At 35.0% G+C, this 19,074-nt stretch overlaps 1 protein-coding gene across 2 annotated transcripts in view; it reads left to right on the top strand.

The window, feature by feature from the left end:
• Positions 1 to 19,074, top strand: part of LOC145277823 (mitochondrial carnitine/acylcarnitine carrier protein-like) — a 157,538-nt gene that overhangs the window by 114,461 nt on the left and 24,003 nt on the right. For both annotated transcript variants that reach the window (XM_080129725.1, XM_080129726.1), the window contains exons 6-7: positions 11,978 to 12,050; positions 17,714 to 17,823. In XM_080129725.1, coding sequence (XP_079985851.1) covers positions 11,978 to 12,050; positions 17,714 to 17,823 — 183 coding nt within the window. The remainder of the gene's footprint in view (positions 1 to 11,977; positions 12,051 to 17,713; positions 17,824 to 19,074) is intronic.

Consider the following 19,074-nt stretch of genomic DNA (forward strand, 5'->3'; position numbering starts at 1 on the left):
CCGCGCGCTTCAAGACTTCTGTGTCAGGAATTCTGTCTTGCCAGCGGATGTTGAGAAGATTACGGAAGCATCTGAGGTGGAAGCCATTCAACTGTTTTTCATGTCTTTTATATGGCGTCCAAGTTTCGCAGGTGTAGAGTAGGGTTGTCAGGACGACCGCTCGGTATACTTTCAGTTTGGTTGCGAGTGTAATGCCTCTCCTCTTCCACACATTGTCTCTAAGTCTTCCAAATGCACTGCTCGCTGTGGAGATCCTATGGTTAACCTCAATGTCAATGTTGGCGGTGCGGGAGAGGGTGCTGCCAAGGTAGGTGAATTGTTCACAGCATGGATCTTCTGTCCTTTGACAGTGATGCATATATATATATATATATACATATATATATATACACGTACATATATATATATATATATATATATATATATATATATATATTCATATATATATATATACATATATATATACTAGCATTTCGGCCCGGCGTTGCCTGAGTGTTTGGATGTGTATGTTGATCAAAAAAAAATGTGGTAGTAGGAAGGCAGGCTTGAACCCGTACCATGAAGGGGGAAAAGTACAGCGAAAAAACGTGACGTCTTTGCTGTTATGACCACCATCAAAGCGGAAGTGACGTCGGTTTAGTCAAGGCTAGACAATCGAAAGGAGTCGATGACTTTGAAAAATATCGGCAAAAAAAGCGACCATCTCCCATAGAAAATTACCTTGTTGCAGGTGAAGCAGGTTTAAGGCTTCTTTTAGCCAATTTTTCGATATTTTTCGTATGAAAGGTCGGACTTCAAAACGACTCTGATCTGGTAAAAATCCGTCGTCTCTATCAAAAGTTTTAGGCAGACATGCAAACATACATACATACGTTTATATATTGGTAACAAAAATTTTCGACCCAAACCGATTAAAAAGTTTGCCCTATCATAAATACCCTTTATGTAAAATTTCAAATGTTTAGACCAGAAATTGTCTGAGTAATTTGGGAGAGACCGCAGCGGTCAATTTTTTAAAAACTTTGACCCTTATTATAACCCCTTAACATCTATTGTTTTTGTCTCAAATCAAGTTATTAAGTTAGATCCATGCCCAAGGAACCTATATCTAAAACTCCAAGTATTTAGATCCAAAATTGTCAGAGGAGTTTGATAGAGTTCTCAAAGGTCAAATTGTTGAACTTTGATCCCTTAACAGCCAAATTTCTGGTCCAAAATCGATCACAAAGATTTTTCCAAATCTCAGTACGCTGTATATCAAATTTTGAGTCAGTAGACCTAAAATTGACAGAGTTATTGCATAGGGAAATGTACACAGACACACACCGACACATACACAGACACATTCACTTTAATATATATACTAGTAGTTTCGCTTGGCTTTGCTCAGGCCCTATGTACTGCTTATAAGGTTATGTGCATATTGTACTGTTCATATGGTACTGTTCATATGGTACTGTTCATATGGTTGTGTGCATAAAAAGTGTGAATATGTAAAGTAATGCCTTTCTATATAATAGTCTTCCTTAACTACCATTGAGAAAAAACAGACAGAAATTTTCACTTTTATAGATATATAAATAGTTAGATAGATAGATAGATAGATAGATAGATAGATAGATTGGATGCAATAAATAGTAATGATTTAAAAAGTATAAAAAAGACTCATGCACCACCACCGAGAATCGAAACCAAAACGTTCAGCTCACGATTTATTTCGCCTCTGCCGTCAATGACTGGGCTATGAAAACATGTTTACTGCAAGGTTAAAAATTAAAACATGAACCAATAGCTACTATTATTATGTATTCGTAATGTCGGCGTTCGACCTTCAACTGGCAAATTTCATTTTTTTTTATTTTCACACTTTTGCACCGATTTTTCCAGGCTAAAACCCAAATATAAAGTTTTGCATGAATTCAAATACCTTATATATGAAGTTTCATGTCTGTAGACCAAAAACTTCCAGGAGGTAGGCAAATTTGTTAAACAAAAATATATACGTATACATAAGTATACATGGAAACAATTTTGTGTTTACTATAAACTTTTTATGCAAATATTATGCAAGTATAAATCATGTAGAATATCTGCATGAATATAATCACACGTAATAGTTAACTAAAGATGATTATCCCATTAGAAAACCGAATTAACTAATAGGGAATTAATTAAAATGAATGTTTAAAAGAATATGCAAATTAGCTAGATCTTTTGCTAGTGAATGCATTTCCACAACCCATATATAAGAACATTGTATTTTCTTTTTAAATAAATAGAAAAGAGGGTTTTTAATATGAATATCAATACACACAAAAGAAAAACGAATTTATAGGATTATATATATATATATATATATATATATATACATACATATATAATGGTTGGAACGATAAAATTGTCGCCATAGAAAAGACAGCATGACCATTTCTGTTTGATGAAAACTGGTTTTCTTTTTATATTGCAGACCATTTACTAATTGATCAGTTGTGTACAAATCCCAAGAGCGATAGGAACCTTCTATGATGTCTGAAAGTGACACAATGTTCAATGAGCAAGATCAGAGATCCACCACTGTACAACTCATACTCTCTATGTTATGACAACAGGACCATTGCCAGCATCCTCAAAATGCATCGCTAGATTGCCACAAATAACAGATATTCTCAGGGTGATGAATACAAAGTTTCTGGCCATGATTATGGCCTTTTATGTGGTTTCAAGTGAGGGTCATATCATGCTACCTCACATCTGTAATCAGGTGGTGGCTGGCTTGACTTTAGAAGGCATGTTACGACTTGGAACCCTTTTATCACTGGCCCTACCTGAACACGTTGGACTACTTCATTTGGTCATATGTCAAGAACATCACCAACAGGACCTCCCACAATACCAAAACCAGCCTAATCGCCACCATCCACTGTGTATTTGCCGAACTCCCGCCAGCACTTATGGAAAAGGCATGTTCTCAGCTCCGGGCCCGTATCGAGGCAGTGATTGAGGCTGAAGGCGGCTACATTGATTAGATGTCAGCTTTATTACATAATCAAGTTACCTGAATTGATTTTTTCAATAAAAGTTTTAAAATAAACTCTAGTGTTGTTTTCTTTAGGGCAATAAGTTTATTGCTCCACCCTGCAGATATATATATATATATATATATATATATATATATATATTTATATATATATATATATATATATATATATTTATATATATATATATATATATATATATTTATATATATATTTATATATATATATATATATATATATTTATATATATATATATATATATATATTTATATATATATATATATATATATATTTATATATATATATATATATATATATATATTTATATATATATATATATATATATATATATATATTTATATATATATATATATATATATATATTTATATATATATATATATATATATATATATATATATATATATTTATATATATATATATATATATATATATATATATATATATATATATATATATATATATATATATATATATATGATGAATTTCGTGTTTAGAAATTAGACAAAGCTTCAGCGGCGTTTGGTTGGCTGGAAGATAGAATCTTATCTAATGGTAATATAACTTTGACAATTAAAATGCTATCTCAAACATGCCTATTGTTATTCCTGTTCTATGCCTATAAAACATAACGGACCATAAAACAGCTTGAAAATGTCCATTAGCATCATCTATATATATTAGTGATGAGACGATTTTAATATTTTTCCTGATTCCGATGCAATTACCGATTCTGTTCGAAATTCCTAATTCTGATACAATTACTAATTCTAAATCTGATTCTTTATAAATTTCTAAGTATAGCTTATTTTTTTTGGGGGGGGGGGTCGGAAGTTGGATTACTGTAAAACGCATGCAACATGTGCATATATTTAAACAAATATAGATTTTAGTTTCACTGATATTTAAAATCAATAAATATTTATCATTTCATCATTAATATTAACCTCAGAAAATTATGTTCTAAACAAAAACAAATGTGAACAATTTAAAGTATTGTTTTTTAATCAGAAAAAAATGCACCGATACCTTTAAAAGTTCCAATTTTTTATTTTATTCTCTATCCTGATTCTGATTAATCGTCCCAACACTAATACACACACACACACACGTGTGTGTGTGTGTGTGTGTGTGTGTGTGTGTGTGTGTGTGTGTGTGTGTGTGTGTGTTGCCTGTCCATGGACGGCAATGGCTCTTTAGTCCCACCAACTAATTTTATAGTTTATATATAATTTTATTTGCACAAACTTAACACACATGTCAATTATTGATTTATAGCAAGCATCATTATGCACTTTCATGTGACGTTTAAGATCACCGGCTGATAAACATTTGTTAAACTAGCGTGTGTTTTTTAACAAAGTCGTCACCACTTATCAAGGTCTAAAAGCCACTCGAGGATAAGAGTTATACACCTCACACATCCACACATCTCCAGAATTGGTTGACAAGGTCTCATGTTTCCTACATGTTTTCTTGAGTTTTGCTTAAAAAATATTTAGCATTTTTATAAATCTGTGCAGTCCACTGCTTACAAGTAGAATTGTCAGCAGGAATACCGAATTATGCTAAACTTTCCTTAACACTATCTGGAATTCTTTTCTTTTTTTGTGGGAGGGGGGGGGCTTGTGTCGGGGTTCTTTGCCATAAAGAAGCTCACCATTAAACAATTGTTTTGGAAGTCTACAGTCATGAAGTCGGACAAGACATAACTGGTTCATAACTGATCACAATCGTAACAATACCGGTGGTTTTAGCTTTTGCTAATACACTGTCCGACTTCAAACAAAGAATATGTCTGAGATGATGCTAATGGACATTTTCAAGCTGTTTTATGGTCCGTTATGTTTTATAGGCATAGAACAGGAATAACAATAGGCATGTTTGAGATAGCATTTTAATTGTCAAAGTTATATTACCATTAGATAAGATTCTATCTTCCAGCCAACCAAACGCCGCTGAAGCTTTGTCTAATTTCTAAACACGAAATTCATCACTGTATAAAGTACTATCAAGTTAGACAAAATCCTTGATGACTTTAAGGCGCTTTCCATAAACACAGACATCAAGTTCAACATACAGATCACAAGAAGTGAGAAAGTACTTTATTTTTCTTAATGCTAACTGCCAGTTCAAAGCATTAGTAAAACCATCCATGATTGATTGCATATCCTCCGTGTGTCACTAGGTCAGCATCATCGGAATATAACGACTCCCTAACCTGTCCATCACTAACAAGGGTTAGTGCAGGTATATCACCCTGCTTCACTCTATCATCAACAAGAAATTCATTTGAGAGCAAGTGAGTCTAACTTTCTAATAAAAGCGGGTGTACAGCCAAATTTTTCAAGCAGTGAAAAATTATTGAACAAAAAGTAATACCTTAATCATTTCTACAAACAACTAACAAAGAGGAACATGCTGTTCAATACATTTTTCTATATTTTATATTTTTAGCAGAAATATCATGTCTTCGGTCCCTTGTCCGTCTCTAAAACCAGAGTGGGACTCAGGAAGGACATCCAGTTTAGCAAGAGTCGTGCAAATATTTTCCCAACTGCGGCAGTGAAATACTACGGTAATTTCCACAATCTGACTTTTTACCCTTTCCTTTGAACAACATCTTGGGGATCTTGTGCAGTCTTGGCCAACTGGGTACCCCTGTTATACTGAGTGCATCAAAAAGTGAACTGCACAATGAGCAATCATACCACCGTGATTCAACAGCATAACAGGAAGCCATCAAATATAGGAGATTTATTTGAGTTGATCGGTTTTATGAACCTGATTGTTTCTTTGAGAGTTTGTTCCATCCCAATTTTAGAACGAATGGTATACCAAAGCATCCATTGCAGCAACAATGCATAAAATGTCTTAACATTTATATGAGCATAAGCAGTCTTTATGTAGCTGAAGAGGTCAGACCACAATTTGTTTTTGTTTTTTTGATTTGTCGCAAACAACACTAAACCCTAACTCTTCACAGATGAAAAAAGCTCACCTGTTCAGAGATGAAGAGTTAAGAAGTTTCAAATGTCAATTTGAGAGTTGATTCCTGATTTCTGAGAACTTTCAACCCAAGAATCCTAACAGTTTTCATACATGGTAGTTCTTATTCTCTCTCAAGTGTAATTAGAAAAATTCACCTGATAAAAGGCAGATTTGAGGGAATCTCTAAGTACTGGACTTTTTAACTTTTGACATCAATACGTTTACGTACTTCGATTTGAAAACTTGTAGTTTGTAGAAAGTCAGTCCAACGCCAACGTGTTCCATGTATGAGTAGTTATTGAAAAGAAATTTATTTAAAATATTAACAACTCCATTTTATTTCAGTATTTAATTTGTGTATTTCTGTTTTATTAAATGCTAGCTTTTTTTCTAGCCCAATACCGGCTTCCATCTTATCTTGAAATTACTTATAACGGCACCAACTTACTTTCGGAAGAACCCCCCCCCATCAGCCTTTTCTTTTATATCGCAAGCTTCTTAAAACGTTACTAGCTTAAGTTCAGAATAAAATCACGATTTTCTTTTAACGGCTAATTTCCCAAAAAAAATGTTTTGAACGCTACTAACTGAATTTCTTTCAATGCAGTTTGCAATTTGGAGACGGAATTGTTTTTGTTGAGATAAGTGATTTCAATCATGCTTTTTATTTTAGATTTAAAATATTAACAACTCCATTTTATTTCAGTATTTAATTTGTGTATTTCTGTTTTATTAAATGCTAGCTTTTTTTCTAGCCCAATACCGGCTTCCATCTTATCTTGAAATTACTTATAACGGCACCAACTTACTTTCGGAAGAACCCCCCCCCCATCAGCCTTTTCTTTTATATCGTAAGCTTCTTAAAACGTTACTAGCTTAAGTTCAGAATAAAATCACGATTTTCTTTTAACGGCTAATTTCCAAAAAAAATGTTTTGAACGCTACTAACTGAATTTCTTTCAATGCAGTTTGCAATTTGGAGACGGAATTGTTTTTGTTGAGATAAGTGATTTCAATCATGCTTTTTATTTTAGATTTAAAATATTAACAACTCCATTTTATTTCAGTATTTAATTTGTGTATTTCTGTTTTATTAAATGCTAGCTTTTTTTCTAGCCCAATACCGGCTTCCATCTTATCTTGAAATTACTTATAACGGCACCAACTTACTTTCGGAAGAACCCCCCCCCATCAGCCTTTTCTTTTATATCGTAAGCTTCTTAAAACGTTACTAGCTTAAGTTCAGAATAAAATCACGATTTTCTTTTAACGGCTAATTTCCAAAAAAAATGTTTTGAACGCTACTAACTGAATTTCTTTCAATGCAGTTTGCAATTTGGAGACGGAATTGTTTTTGTTGAGATAAGTGATTTCAATCATGCTTTTTATTTTAGATTTAAAATATTAACAACTCCATTTTATTTCAGTATTTAATTTGTGTATTTCTGTTTTATTAAATGCTAGCTTTTTTTCTAGCCCAATACCGGCTTCCATCTTATCTTGAAATTACTTATAACGGCACCAACTTACTTTCGGAAGAACCCCCCCCCATCAGCCTTTTCTTTTATATCGTAAGCTTCTTAAAACGTTACTAGCTTAAGTTCAGAATAAAATCACGATTTTCTTTTAACGGCTAATTTCCAAAAAAAATGTTTTGAACGCTACTAACTGAATTTCTTTCAATGCAGTTTGCAATTTGGAGACGGAATTGTTTTTGTTGAGATAAGTGATTTCAATCATGCTTTTTATTTTAGATTTAAAATATTAACAACTCCATTTTATTTCAGTATTTAATTTGTGTATTTCTGTTTTATTAAATGCTAGCTTTTTTTTTTTTCTCGTACATATGTTTATTTATCTACCGAGTTGATAGCAAAAATTACGAATTGTACACATTTTTTTAGTTCGTGTGAGGGGAATCTATCACCATACTTTCCCTTAAACACGTCTGTTGGACTTTTATTAAGTACAATACTTAATAGTTTTTTTTTTTTTTTTTTTTTTTTTTTTTTTAATGGAGAGTAGAAAACGCATTGTGGATGCGTTATCGGCAGCTCCTGTTACTCTCGCTTCTTCTTATTTGTCCCTCAGTCCTCATTTTTTAAATGAGTGATTTTTTGGACAAAGGGAGAAGAAAAAGCTGTTTTCTAGGTTGGCAGTATTTTTGCGAACAGTTGGCTGAGATGGCGGAAATTTTCTGTTTCTATGTCTATCCTTGTAGCCATGTCACTAGTAAGGGTGCTGGAGGTAAACGTTTTGTCTGGGCTGACGTTATCCGCCTGATAGTCAGGGACCCGAACCTTGGATTAACCACTAAGGAGGCTGTCCTATCAGCAGGTGCAAAGTACTGGGGCTGCTGTATTGCCATTTGGTGAATGGATTCTGGACCATGCAGTAGCTTCTGGTGGGGCCTCTCGATGCCATACTAGTGGGTAATTGTTACGGCTTTACCTTATCTTAGCTACAAATAAAAAAAAAATTCTTCGTTTCTTTTTCTCTCTTAATTTCCCCTCTCTGTCCTGCTCTAAGTAAATCTGTCGACCTAGTCCACAAATTCCAAAATTTCATCATGACAAGTTTCAAGAAAAAATACACGATTAAACCCGGTTCTCCAACTTCCAACGTAGACCCCTACTACCATGTCTCCTTCTCCAACATCAGGGGTCTTCGTTCTAACCTTCCAGAGGTTGAAACCCAATTACAGGAGACTAAACCAGACCTTTTATTTTTAAGTGAAACTGGCATTGGACAGGCTATTTCCCTAGATGAGTTTGCAATTTCAGGATACTCTAACTTAACTTCTAAATCTGACCCCCAAGATCGCCATGGGCATGGAATATGTGCCTATATTAAAGATAGCTTTCCATGTGGGAGGGACATCTCCAGGGAAGATCCTAACGTACCCTATATGTGCTTCCGGGTTGCTTTAGCTCACACTACTGCATTTATATTTACTCTCTATCGCCCCCACAACAGCGGAGTTACTATCTTTCAAAGCATATCTGAGAAAATTGACCAAGTCCTTTCTACTTATCCTTCAGCTAACATTCACATATGTGGAGACTTCAATGTTCACAACGTCGAATGGTTGACCCACTCAAACAAGACCGATGATGAGGGGAGGTTCTGTCATGATTTCTCCATTGCCTATGACCTCACTCAGATTGTTCAGGAACCTACCCGTGTGCCCGATAATGACGGCCAGTATGCGAGCCTACTAGACCTTTTTCTCACAACTTGCCCTGAACTATGTTCAGTTTCTGTTCTGTCGCCTCTTGGATCTTCCGACCACTCTGTTGTATCAATTAAGATAAAAATGAAATGTAATAAGTCCCCAGACGTACCTCTTCATCGTACAGTATATCGATACACTAAGGCTGACTGGGATAGCTTCCGTTCATTTATATCTGATCTACCTCTGCATTCCATGTTTAAAAAGGATGTGTCCTCTATAGTATTAGACCTAACTGAATGGTTAATTGTAGGTATTGACCATTTCATACCCTCTAAAAAGTTTCAGCAAAAACCTAACAGCCAGCCATGGTTCTCTCCAGAATGTGCTGCTGCCATTGCACACAGAAATCACTTTTTCCACTGCTTCAAACGTAATAGATGTATGGAAACTAAAGCCGTTTTCAGGACTGCCAGCAACCATTGTAAGAAAGTAATAAGGAACGCAAGAGTGTTGTATGCTCAATCTGTTAAGTCCAAAGTAGCTGAGCAGCGGCTTGGTTCCCACCAGTTTTGGCAAATAGCAAACAGAATCCTGAACAGAAGCGTGTGCTCCATCCCAACTATTATCAATGGACCTGAGGTAATCTCGTCAGCATCAGACAAAGCCAAACTCTTTGTCAAGAACTTTGCAGCTAATTCTACCCTTTGCGACCAAGACCGCCAACCCCCAATATTTCCTCCTGTATCAGAAAACACGCTATGTGATATACGTATATCTGTACGTGATGTTGCGAAGCTAATCAAAAACCTTGATTCGAGTAAAGCAACTGGCCCTGATGGTATTCCAATTATAGTACTCAAAAAACTTCAACCTGAATTAGCGCCCATACTTACAAAACTGTTTAAACGTTGTATTAAGGAGAATAGTTTCCCATCTCCCTGGAAAATCTCATCAGTATGCCCTGTATTTAAGAATTCAGGTGATCGCTCATCCCCCTCTCAGTACAGGCCAATAAGTCTCCTGTGCGTCATGAGTAAGTTGCTAGAATCTGTGTTAAATATAGAAGTAATCAAACATCTCAACAAAAATAACCTTCTTAGTGACACTCAATATGGTTTCCGTTCTGCTAGATCTACAGCAGATGTCCTTACAGTTATATCGCATAGGATTAGCAAATCTCTCGACGGTGGCAATCTTTCTAGGGCAATTGCTCTTGACATATCTAAAGCCTTTGATAGGGTATGGCATAAAGGTTTACTTCATAAGATCGCTAGCTATGGTATAGCTAGAAAAGTCTTCTCAATTATTAAATCATTTCTTTCTGATAGGTTCATAAGAGTAGTAGTTGAGGGGCAAAAATCAGAAGCTCACAGTATTAATGCCGGTGTCCCTCAGGGATCCATCCTGGGCCCAACTCTTTTCCTGATCTACATTAATGATCTTCCAAATCATATCCTTACATCATTTGTAGACATTTATGCTGACGACACTACCATTTATGGTACCACATCTAAGACAGTAAACGACCAAGTTCTCTCCAATTCTCTCTCCTCTGATCTTGAGCACGTAGTACAATGGGGAAAGGAGTGGCTGGTTACTTTTAATGCATCTAAAACCAAGCTTCTCTCTTTACACCATCAACATTCTAATTCACATTTGTCATCAATTGAAATGAATGGCTCTCGTCTTCAGGAGGCCTCAAGTTTTGACAAGCTTCTGGGCTTGACCATTACTCCTGATCTTAAATGGAACACGTATATCAAATCTGTTGCCAAGGCCGCTGGAAAAATGGTGGGATCTTTCTATCGATCCAGTAGATATCTCACTGCTGATGCTATTCTCTACCTATATAAGAGCCAGGTACGTCCAAGGATGGAATACTGTTGCCACATCTGGGCAGGAGCTGCTAGAAAGGACTTGTCCTGCCTTGATAGAGTTCAAAATAGACTTCGTAGCCTCGTAGGAGATGTCCTTTTCTCCTCCTTGCAACCTCTATCTCACAGAAGAGATGTTGCGAGTTTGTCTCTGATGTATCGTTATTTTCATGGAAAGTGTTCGACTGAGCTTCAATCTATGGTCCCCCCTCGCCAAACTTTCACAAGAAACACTCGTCTAGCTGTAAACACTATCAATAATTTCCCCCACTCTTTATCTGTGCCTAAACCTAAACGTAGATTCCATGAACAAAGCTTCTTTCTTAGAACTGCACGCCTATGGAATTGTCTTCCGTTTTCCTGCTTTCCGGATGACTACAATATGGTTGTGTTCAAGTCTAAAGTAAATAAGTTCTTGATGAGCCGTTCCATATAAGTTATTAAATTTACCAAATTTTCATTACTAATGATTACTATATTGACCAATTTCTACTGTACACTCTTTAACCCTTATCCTTGAGTGGCCTCTGGGCCTTGATAATGTGGTGATGCCTTTGTAAAAAAAAAAAAAAAAAAAAATTCTTTTGTGAAAATTCTATTTGATTTCAGTTACATAGAATGTTTTTGCAAAGGTGCGGGACAAGAGATTGGAGCTCAGTCGAGTACCTACCATAGAAGTATCGATAGATTAGGCAAAGACTAGCATGTAATTAAGGAAATTTTCAACGTTTCGATTTTCCACTTTTCCCAATGCTTTCAGCTATTTCATTAGGCATTTTCAAGACTTATTTTGTTGCAGTTTGTTGTCAACAAGATAATTATCACTTGATCATTATTATATTTATATTTATTTATTTTACTTATGGTTTTATTTATTTTCCAGATATCCATGGTTCTGGTGTTTATTTTGTTACTTATGAGTTTTTACAACGATCGATGCTGTCAGAAGGTGACAGGTAAATATAAAAAAAATTGTGAAAAAAAATCTATATATATATTTCAGAATAAAATTATCTAACAATCAATTGGTATGGAAACCTGTGATTATAAGATTTACAAGATATTACTGGCAGTAATATCCTATAAGTACTATCCCACCTAAATAAGAATTGCTCGATATACAAGATAGAGCAAATAAATCAAATTTTAATCATTCAATGAATTTAAAAATTTATGACGTGAAATGTTTGAGTTTCAAATCAAAAGATTTTTATTATTCTATGTAAGACAAAGAATACATTTGAAATATCATAACTCCTTATCCTATAGGATTTCGATGTCTACCATCTCTTCAGAGGAGAAAATATTAGCAAATAGTTATAATGGTTTACACCTTATTTGCTAAAGTCAGCGATACATGAAAAATCACAATTAAAAGTTGTTTAAGTATTTAAATGTTATAGAGTAAGGGAAGTTAATGAAAAGGATATAAAAACTCACATCCAAATTGCATGGTAAAATCCGAGTGAATGTCTTTGATAACAGTGTGGTAAACTGATCCAAACTGTAATCCACATCACAATGTAATGGTCCGAAGTAGGCATTTTCCTGGAGCAATTTTCTTTGTTTATATAATTGGTCTCGTATTTTTTTTTATATATAGGTGCGGTGGATCTGTTTATTAATAAACATATAAATTGATATATTTAATATTTTTATAATTATAGAACATGTGCTTCAAATTCCACTCCAAAATAACTTCAAATTGTTAATAAATTAAAATTAAAAAATCAAATTAAAATTAAAACCGCTTTCAGTAGGCAGGCCATGCAAAATGAGAGAAACTGAACCGATAAGAAAAATGAAAAGAAAAGAAAATGCTTACGCATAATAAAACAGTGTGTATAAGAAAAGATAAAATAAAATAAAATAAAAGGGAAGAGAAGGAAATAAAGGGTGTCCACAAAGTCTGGCTACATTATGTAGCCAGACTTTGTGGAAGCATCCTGTAGATTATGTAGCCAGACTTTGTGGGCACATATGTATATATATATACAGGGTGCCCACGAAGTCTGGCTACATAATCTACAGGATGCTTCCACAAAGTCTGGCTACATAATGTAGCCAGACTTTGTGGACACCCCGTATATTAATGAATAGGGAGAAATAGAAAAAAGAAAAAAGAAAGAAAATAATAATGAAGAAATAGGGGGTAGAAAAAGAGGGAGAGAGAAGAAGATGAACTAAGAAGACGAAGTCAATAAACCTTTATAAAATAAAGTGACAGGTTGCGAAAATAGGTCAGAATGCGAAAGTAAGTCTATACACACGCAGGAAAGAAAAAAGAAGCAAATAAAAAATAACGCATGTCAAATAGAAATTCCTGCTTAAATTAATTTAAATCAATTTAAATCTAGGCAACTCCAAATAATCTTATCTAATACATAAAGTACTGTTCTTGCTAATTTTATATGTATTGATAATATCCTTTAAATGACCATATTAAACTGAAAATGTAGAACTATAATAATCTGTGTAAGTAGTTTGCAAAACTAATACTAATGATGATACAATTTGAAGTTATTTTGGAGTGGAATTTGAAGCACATGTTCTACAATTATAAAAAATATTAAATATATGAATTTATATTATGGATTTCGTTTTTCACTTCCTCATCTTCTGTGTTTTTTCCACTTCGTTTCAGCTGTATCATCCTTCGGCCTTCTTCAGGTGTATCTTGAACTCGGAAACTGTTTTTTTTAATTTCGAACCCAACCGTTTATTGTTACGGGGGTACCATGTTCTCGTTCTATTCAGGCCATCCCTGCTGCTACCGCTTAATGCTGTTGCTGCTGCGTCTATCACTGTCGCTGCCATTATGTTGTCACTGCCACTGCTTTCGCTCAGGATTGAACTCAGCACCTTGGAGAATTGCAATGTCTGTTCCAACATCTTACTCGCCTTGGCCATGTGTCACTAGGACGAAGATGTATCAGTTTTTGGGACTGTTAAACCTAAGTTGTTATTCTAGGTTCTCTCTTATGATTAGAGGTTTCCAAATTGTGTTCCGTTCTATACTCGGTTTGCTCAGAAGGTTGTTATGTCCTAGCATGTGTGCTGTTTCTTTGAGTTTTCGCTCTTTCCAGTGGGGCTCACTATTTATTATTTTAACTTCATCCCAGATGGTCACCTTTTTCCTTCTGTACATGGTAGGCTATACCCGACTTTTCCATCTACCCTCTAGTCACTGCTTTTCAATGTTCCTCCACTCTTCCTTTCAGAGGACGGCATGTTTCGCCCTTGTAAATCTTGCTGCAGTTGCATGGGATGAAATATATGCAGTTCTTTGTCTGGTTCTCCTCCAAAACGTAGTGGAAAAAACACCGAAGATGAGAGTTGCAGGTAGAAGCGGTTTTAGGCGAATTATACAGGGATACTTTAGATATGCCTCCCCCTTCATCCCCTGTATATTTATATGTGGGTTATCATTCCCATTCATGATACGAGGGGCGTGCAATAAGTAATGCCCTTGATCCACTTTCAGTTGTCTGATCTAGCTGAAATTTTGCATGTGCAATGATTTATATCTCTAGGGGTTATGTGGCAAATTACAGCTCTGAACTAATTGTGGTTTCTGTTTTACAGGTGTTTGAACTGAGTCAGGTGTGAAATGGAGCCTGTTGAATGTCGAGCAGTGATCCGGTTTTTGGAATTTGAAAGGACGCACACCACAGGAGACTTTTGATGAAATGAAAGAAACTTATGGTGATAACGCCCCATTATATGACCTTGTAAAACGCTGGCATCGTGAATTCAAACATGGCCGGAAGTCTGTGGAAACAGCTCCCTGACCTGGTCGCCCCCTTCTGCCATTGATGAGGCATCTGCCTGTCAAGTTGAGGCTGCCATTTTGGAAGATCGGCAAATTACTATTCGCCAAATAGCCCAAGATGTTAAGATTAGTACAGAATCTGTGCAAACTATCATTCATGACCATTTGCATATGCATAAGGTGTCTGCCAAATGGATTCTCAGGTTGCTCACACCATTCCAGAAGCAAAAACGCGTCGGTGCTCAAGGATGAATTTGGAGATGTGCCAAGAAGATGAGTCTAAGTTTTTCAAAAGACTGATTACATAGGATGAAACCTGAGTCCATCACTATGATCCAGAGACCAAAGCCCAGTCAATGCAGTGGAAGCACTTGGACTCACCACCTCCAAAGAAGGCAAGGGGGCAGCCCTCCGCTGGCAAGGTCATGCTCACAGTCTTCTGGGACCAGAACGGAGTAGTGATGACAGATTTCCTGTCAAAGGGTACCACAATTACAAGAGCCTATTATGCTTCACTTTTAAGGAAATTAAGGGAAGCTATCAAAATCAAGAGGCGGGGCAAGATCAGCAAAGGTACCCTCCTCCTGCAGGACAACGCTCCGGTCCACAACTGGCACGTCACCAGATCAGAAGCATGGGCGTGTGGTTATGAAATCCATCTCCATCCTTCCTACTCTCCTGATCTTGCACCCTCTGACTTTCACCTCTTCCCAGCCATGAAGTTGTTTTTGAAAGGAAAGCGTTTCCCAGATGATGCAGCCTTGATTTCTGAAGTCACGTCGTGGTTGGAGGACCAACCTGGGGTGTTTGTACAAAAACGGTCTCCAGAGCTGCATCAAACGATGGGAGAAATGCATAACTCTGGGTGGTTCTTATGTACCAAGTTTCGTTCCTCTACTGTTATGGGAAGTGGGTCAGGGACATTACTTATTGCACGCCTCTCGTAGTTTAAACTTTTTTTCTTTGAATAATATTCATTATATTTATATACATATATATACATACATTAATCCATTTTATTTTATCTTTTTCGCTTCCTTCATCCCTGTACATATTTTAATATTTTATATTAATTGTAAATAAATCGTTCTCATTTTCATCATTAATTTTAATTTCTTCCCCAGATTTTCTTTTTTAAAAAAGATAAAAAATGCCATCGTTTGCTCCTGACGAGAATGGCGAAAGACGTCTAGGGTCCAACAGAATTCTTTTTTCTGTCATATATATATATATATATATATATACACACACACACAATGCCACGCAAAAGTATTACATACATTACACTTTTTTTCATAATTCTAATTAGAGTTCAAGATTTTACCAAATATTTCGCCAGTATATTCCTATTACTATTCTAACTTATATTTAGAATAGTAATTACAAAATCATCCATTATCTAGAGCCTATTTTACAGCTATAAAATGCTTCAATTATAGTCATTTGTTTTACTGGTTTTGTATATGAATTACAAAATATCTGATATTTCTGCAAGACCTCTGGCTTTGTTGAAGGGGAGACTTGTTGCTATGTTTTCAAATGATCTTAAAGGAGAGACTTGATTCCAAATATTTCTCATATGTTATATCTCCTCGTCTTGGTTTTCATACATAAAGTAAATTTCACATTGTATAAGGATGATTTGATACTGGAGATATTCATAATCGTACCCTATTTCCAAAAGAGGGGAGATATAACATATAGGAAATATTTGGAATCAAGTCTCCCTTGCTTTTATTTCAGATCATTTGAAACCATAGCAGCAAATTTTGGTCTCCCTTCCATTGAGGCCAGAGGTTTTGGGGAAATATATATATATATTTCCCCAAAACCTCTGGCCTCAATGGAAGGGAGACTAAAATATATATAAGGGAGACTAATATATATATATATATATATATATATATATATATATATATATATATAAGGGAGACTAAAATATATATATATATATATATATATATATATATATATATATAAGGGAGACTAAAAAATATATATATATATATATATATATATATATATATATATATATATATATACACACTAACTAGAAGCTCTAGCGTTGCTCGATCGTACAATCTGATTAAACATGATATTTCAATTTATGCAGGTTACATACGTATTATTAGAGAATTAATCCTCTATTGATTATTATATTGCCCGGTGAACTAGTTTTCAAAAATATATAATTAAATAAATAAATAAAATAATAATGATAACGTCGTTAATCAAATGCCATCTGTGTTTGTTTAAAATATCACGTCAGTTGATATTTGGACTTGATGATGAATACCCTGGAAAAGTCACTTCTGATTAATGTTTAGTTTTAAAATATGCAAACGAAAAAAATGATTTGTGGCGATTTTAAATGGCATCTCTTTTTTATCATAAACTGAACTCATTAATAAAAAAAATAAAAATAAAAAAGTGAAATACAACCAGGCTTGAACAGGGGATCATTCGATCTGTAGTCAAATGCTCAGGCACTAAGCTGTATCTCCAGATTATAATAAATCTGGGGGGGGGGTATAAGAGGGAACGATTTACTGCAATTTTATTATTTTTCTTGGCCGGTTTAACATAAAATATTCCCTTGTAAAAATTATTCTTTTTTATCTATAAGAGAGGAAAGCTATTTTTAAGATTGTACTTTTTCAATTTTCGATAATTATTGGATGAATTTCTGCACAAAACATGTCTAAGAACGCTGCCAGACATATAAATAAGCTTTGTGTGAAATTTATAAAAGATAGATGTTTCGAAACCTGTGCAGAAGGAAACACACACACACACACATACACACACACACACACACAAAATGACTTTTATATAATATCATTGCAGCCGATACAATTTAAGCCCTTTGCGGACATTAGTGGCCGGTGGTTTGGCTGGATTAGCCAACTGGTTAGTGGCGATCCCTGCAGATGTTATCAAGACAAGAATACAAACAGGTAAGTTGAAATAATAATAATAATAACCTCAAAAAGAATATAAGAGTAGATATGAACGTACGGGAAGGCAGTACAATGGGAACTATGCAAACAACTGCATCTTGAACACACAGACTAATGGTACAAGCGCAAACCAACAGCATTTTTATTTTCTAGTAAGAAAACAAAAATTACGAAATCCTATGAAACGCAGGCATACAAACAGATTAACCGATCCAAGCATTACATCCTTGGCGTCATAATAATTAACAAGAAGGAAAAGTCTTGCCAGATCATAATTTTTACCATTCCAGCAGACCACAAGGTGAATATCAAAGAGACAGATTAAATACACAGAACTGACAGTGAGCCAAAAAAAAAAAAAATAGAGAAGATGAAGAAAGTCAAGATAACAGCAATGATAGTAGGAGAACTAGGGACAATATCGACACACTTCGAAAAAAGAATGGGGAAGATTGGAATCAAGAAAACTGAAACCATCTTAAGTTACCCCCCCCCCATATCCCACTAAAAAAAATGTAGTGTCGGCATAAACTGGCACCACATAAAATAGTCATGAGGAGTCACGAAAAATGAAAAGCCTGAGAAAGTATTAGCCAGATCTCCACTAGATGAGAGCGAGTAGGACTGGGACTATGGGGGGGGCTTATTGCCTCTCAAAATCCTAGTGAAAACCACTGGCCACTGCCAACGAAAAATCAATGGTAAACAGCTGTTGCGACATCGCAAATACATTTGCAGAAGTTGTCAAAAGAAGTGGAGAGTACTGGAAATTTGGGGACTCCATGGAAAATCACAGATTGTTGAAAAGTCTTTGACGAAGGCTGCTTAGTGAGTAATTTGTGATTCAATGGATCAATTGAAAGAACTAGCAGAAACAGAACCGAGGACAGGTATTCTGCCAGTTAGTAATAAAATGAAGTCACTGAACAGAGCAGTTGTGCAGCAATTTTATCAACTGATATGAAAAGTAAAATAATATATGTTTCACTTAAGGTCGAAAACCGTTGAAAATCCTTATTCTAATTTTGTTAAAAATTCATTATTTTGATTCTAGAAAAATGTTTATAATCTACAGCTTAAGTTCAAGGAGTCTTTAAAAATTGAAATTCAATAAATCTGGCTTAATTGATGTCTAATAATTGTGGATCACATGTGCTCCTAACAAAACTTGCAACACTTATACAACCTTAGAATACTAACAAATCAACTTTGGAGAACATGAAGAATTGATATCAAATCTATATGGTG

Source organism: Euprymna scolopes, chromosome 6 (assembly GCF_053919585.1).
Source record: "Euprymna scolopes isolate OS-2025 chromosome 6, ASM5391958v1, whole genome shotgun sequence".
Classification (NCBI taxonomy): domain Eukaryota; kingdom Metazoa; phylum Mollusca; class Cephalopoda; order Sepiida; family Sepiolidae; genus Euprymna; species Euprymna scolopes.